The sequence below is a fragment of the Triticum dicoccoides genome, chromosome 2B (assembly GCF_002162155.2).
Source record: "Triticum dicoccoides isolate Atlit2015 ecotype Zavitan chromosome 2B, WEW_v2.0, whole genome shotgun sequence".
Lineage (NCBI taxonomy): Eukaryota > Viridiplantae > Streptophyta > Magnoliopsida > Poales > Poaceae > Triticum > Triticum dicoccoides.
In genome coordinates, this window is record NC_041383.1 from 814,116,242 (window position 1) to 814,120,549 (window position 4,308).

The window sequence follows — 4,308 nt, forward strand, 5'->3', positions numbered from 1 at the left end:
GAGAGAGAGAGAGAGAAAGAGAGAGCTAGGTTGAATAGGATATTTGGAGCTCGGGGTGGAGCAGGGGAGGGCGTGGGAGCATGGGCGGCAGGCGGCTCCGGGCTCACGTGGGCCTGCGATGGGCCTAGCGGGCCGTGACCGCTAGGAGACTGGGCAGGGCACGTGGCGGCGAAGGGTTGGAGGAGGCGGCGGCCCAGGGTGGCGGCTGGCCCTAGGGGCGGCGCCAAGTGGCGCGGTGGAAGGTAGCCTTTACAGGATTTCGAGGAGAAAGGGAGGGAAGGTGGTGGCGGCTTGTGGGAATACGGTTAGGCTAGGTTTTTTCTGATATGGAAAGGATATGTGGTCTATATATAGAAAGGGGCTAGGGTTTTAGGGAGTTTGAGGATGTTTTCGGACCCTTCAATCGTGGTCCGACAGTTCCGGTCAGAGAGGGTAGCTAGGTTAGTGGGCTGGTTTAGTGAGCTGTGTGAGAGGGTTAGGCTGAGAGGAGAGAATAGGAGGGCAGCCCAGCACAGGTTTTCGAATACCAAAAATGTCTGATATTAATCCGGCTATAATGCCGCTTTATGTTTAATGGTTGGGCTATCAAACGGACTCCGAATGCGACGAAATTTGGCAGGAGATTTAACGACAACATAATACGACAACATAATAAGACTGCATGCTAACTTTCACCCCATTCCGAGAATTTGTTTATCTCACTTAGAAAATAATAGTTTGGAGGTCCCGCGGCAGCGTGCGAGTGTGTCTGGACCCAGAACGGCCAACGAAAGGGACGGGGAGACCCGGCAACGAACGGATGCATGTTTTGAAAAGTATGACGACACGAGGGCTGATGAAAGCGCATGATGCCATGATGAATGCAACAAACAAATGAAATACATGGCGACAATGAAATAAATGGAAGGCATCTAAAGCATGTGTCTCGGGGCGTCACAAAGTAGAGCTAATTAACAAGAAAAAAAATGCTTAGGTGATCTAATTATCTTCCAAGAGAGGTCTTGTTCCATCTGTGCCGGCCCACTTTTGCACACGACTTGAAGCTAGGGCGGCCTGCAATCATGGACAATGAAATCAACAAGGTGGAAAGCTCAACATTCTCGATATTAATAACAGTAAAATGACATACAGTATGCCTTAAATTATAAAAAGAAAGACAGAAGTCATATGTGGTTACTGAAGATTGGAAATGTTTTATGACATCTGTTTCTATATCCAGAGTTGTTAAATAGGTGCATAATGAGCAGTTAGCTATTATAAGGATGAGCAAATATTCTCCAGTTGGCTCTTTTAAAGCCGTGTAGATAAAGTTTTGACAAAAAATGGGTGAAAACTGGAAGGGCGATATGAATTTATACCTCTGCGTTCCAATCTGCTCTCCACACTATGAAGAGTAAGATCATTGTCTGAAGTGCAATCCCGCAAAGCATGCCAGCCCAAATGCCCTGTAATTAGAGCCAATGTGACAAAATCTTAAGTGATGTTGAAGAATGATACTACTATACATGTATTTTATTTTATTTTGCAATTTGCAGAAAGTTCAAATATCATAATAATGAATTACCCCAACTCCATAGTTTAACTTGTAGCCGAGAAGATAGCCCAAGGGCAATCCAAAAATATAGAAGCAGCCTAGGTTGATGTATGCAACAAGGCCTTGCCATCCTCCCCCAATAGCAACCCCTGAAGCATCATCATCAGATCATTGTGGTTATCAATTCTAGAGATGAGGTTGAGATGACATGAACAAAATAAAATTATCATGCTGTAAGTGTGAGAGGGAGAATGATATATACCTGAAAGAATCGGCTGCACACTGTTGATCACCATGGTCAAACCAAGCAGTCCGGCAATCTTGGAGACGGCGTGCTGGAGCTCCAAATCGCTAGTGAAGATGATGGAGAAGTTATTTCTGAACATCAACACGAGGGCCATGCATAGTATCCCAATGAGCAATGACTCGACGACGACAACGATGACAGCATACATAGCTGCCCTTGGACGGTTAGAGCCCAGCTCATTGGAGACTCGAACACTGAATACGTAAACATGTAATTAACAGTTCAGAATTTTTGCTGGACTAATAATTGTTTACTTATACCGTTCATATTTTGACCTGTATAAGTAAACAAGAATTTCCCTCAAAGTAATGGTTTACTTGGACAGGTGTTTCAATTAAGCTAGCTGACCTGATAGCAGCATTTAGGCCAATGAAGGTCATAAACTCCCACCCGTTTATATTCATGCTGGAAAAGCACAATTAGTAATTAGCTAGCAAGTATACGGAAGTATAGGAGTATCTTTGAGAACGTTTCCTTCCAAAGAGAGAGGTAATAAGTTACCAGATGCCAAGCGAGTCCACGGCAATCTGAGCATCCTGGAGGTGGCCGGTGAGGACGGTGATCATACCGAGGTACCAAACCTCAAGGCAGAGCATGACGGCGGACTCGAGCGAGAGCTTGACAAACGCCCACATGTCGCTGAACGCCGCCATGGACCAGCCCCTCCAGCCGTCCTTGCACCAGCCGATGATATAGGCCGCCTGGCCCAGCGCGATGGCCCAGAGCGTGAGGTCGTAGGCGGCGGCGGCGCCCCGGAAGCCCCACCCTAGGACGGTGACGAGAAGGTAGGTGAGCGCGACGTGGAAGCAGAGGCCCGTGACGCCGATCCAGGCGAGCACGAGGACCTTGCTCTGCGCCTGGAGGAACTTGGCGGTGGGGAAGTTGACGGCCAAGGAGAATGCGCCGGGGAGCATGTAGAGCGCGAAGCGTGCCGCCTCGCGCGCCACGACGGGGTCCTGGCCGATTGCGAGGAGGAGCGGCTCGGCCAAGACGTAGAAGGGCACCATGAGGAACGCGGCGACGATGAGGACGATCCACGAGCGCTGCAGGTAGACGCCGAGCATGGCCACCTGGCCGGCGCCGAACGCCTGCCCGCACAGCGTCTCCAGAGCGCTACCCATGCCAAGCTGCATGGTCATTGGCAATTGGCATCGGCAGTCAGTGAGCCTGGTGCTCATGAATTTTTTGTGAGCAACCGAGCAAGCATATAGTGCTGAGTACCAAGAATCCGAAGGAGCAGGTGAAGAAGACGGAGAGCCCGATGGAGGCGGCCGCGAGGGGCAGGTTGCCGAGGTGGCCGACGAAGATGGTGGTGACGGAGCCGAGGACGTACATGCTGACCGTGGCCACGACGATGGGCGTGCCGATGCCCCAGAGGCGCCTGGACTCCTCCCACACCATGACCGCAGCCTCCCGAAGGGTGCTTACCACCGCCGCGTCGTGGTCGCCGCCGAGACCCATCGCTCCCCTCCCTCGATCAGCAGGCTAGCTTGCGGGGTCAATGGTTTGGGTTGACACTCGGCTACAATCTCCGACAAGTAAAGGGCGACATTATTACTCCTAGTAGCGCGCGAGACGTGCGGACTTGGCACAAACTAAAGTACTCCTTAATTTGCATATGTGCGAGGACGTGCACCTGCATGCGTTTGTCGAGGGAGCTGGAGCAAATGTTACCCGATGCACCACTTTACAAGGCATAAATTTTTCAAGCAACAATGTATTGAATGAAGATGTGTTTCGTAGCTTCTAGCACACATTATCCTCTTCCAAATTTATTTCTTCCCAAACATCCTATGATTGTGCTTTTCTTTTGAGAAGAAACCTATCCATAGTGTCTGTATTTGGCAAATACAAATTACAAATGAGACATGAAGACTTGTATAGACAAATAAAATACACCCTAATTAGAAGTTATAACCCTAGAAATTCACCACGCGTTGCCCACACATATTGATTTATTACATTCGCTACAACTTTATGCATGATTGTTGTAGTTTGTAAAATAAGTTAGGATAAGCAAGACAAAGGGTCAACGGAGCTACCCTAATTGTGTAGACTTTGTCATCTTTGGACGCACGGAGACGAAGATTCAAGATTGGAAAGGTTGCGAAATTACCGAGCGCGGGACGGGGCGACGGCATGTGTGAGAGGGTCCAGGCTGCGTGGTCTACGGCGGCCGGCGGCCATCGCGCTGCCGCTGCCGCCTGTGTACGCGACGGGGATGCGTTTAGTATTATGGTAGGCTGGCTTCGTACGCCTGCGTCTACAAAAATCAATCATTAGATTGACTAGCAAAAGAGTCCGTGCGTTGCAACGGGACAGAAAACATAACACACACTCTTAACCCAACAACCATCACCCAAGACCACAATAGGTCCATCTCCTTTATTTTTGTGAGGCATCATATTTGTGTTGCCGCTTATCCTCTTTCTCACCCTCGCCGATGATGGCCTCGGTGTTCACACAA

The 4,308-nt window shown here is 49.4% G+C and overlaps 1 protein-coding gene across 1 annotated transcript; it reads right to left on the reverse strand.

Moving 5' to 3' along the window:
• Window positions 1–725: 725 nt before the first annotated feature.
• On the reverse strand, window positions 726–3,370 carry LOC119368966 (protein DETOXIFICATION 35-like). The gene is made up of 7 exons (XM_037634058.1): window positions 3,063–3,370; window positions 2,343–2,968; window positions 2,190–2,246; window positions 1,797–2,035; window positions 1,565–1,683; window positions 1,359–1,445; window positions 726–1,053 (listed from the first exon to the last, which is right to left on the reverse strand). The coding sequence occupies exons 1-7, from the start codon at window positions 3,300–3,302 to the stop codon at window positions 979–981; spliced, it is 1,443 nt and encodes a 480-aa protein (XP_037489955.1). The 5' UTR covers window positions 3,303–3,370; the 3' UTR covers window positions 726–978.
• Window positions 3,371–4,308: the final 938 nt, after the last annotated feature.

What these genes read in the sequence shown, in the direction of transcription:
- LOC119368966 (XM_037634058.1), bottom strand. Translation starts at nt 3,302, where the DNA reads ATGGGTCTCGGCGGCGACCACGACGCGGCGGTGGTAAGCACCCTTCGG. An exon ending in GTGGACTCGCTTGGCATCTG is followed by an intron (nt 2,247 to 2,342) that starts GTAACTTATTAC and finishes GTGCTTTTCCAG; the next exon opens with CATGAATATAAACGGGTGGG. An exon ending in TGTGCAGCCGATTCTTTCAG is followed by an intron (nt 1,684 to 1,796) that starts GTATATATCATT and finishes ATGATGCTTCAG; the next exon opens with GGGTTGCTATTGGGGGAGGA.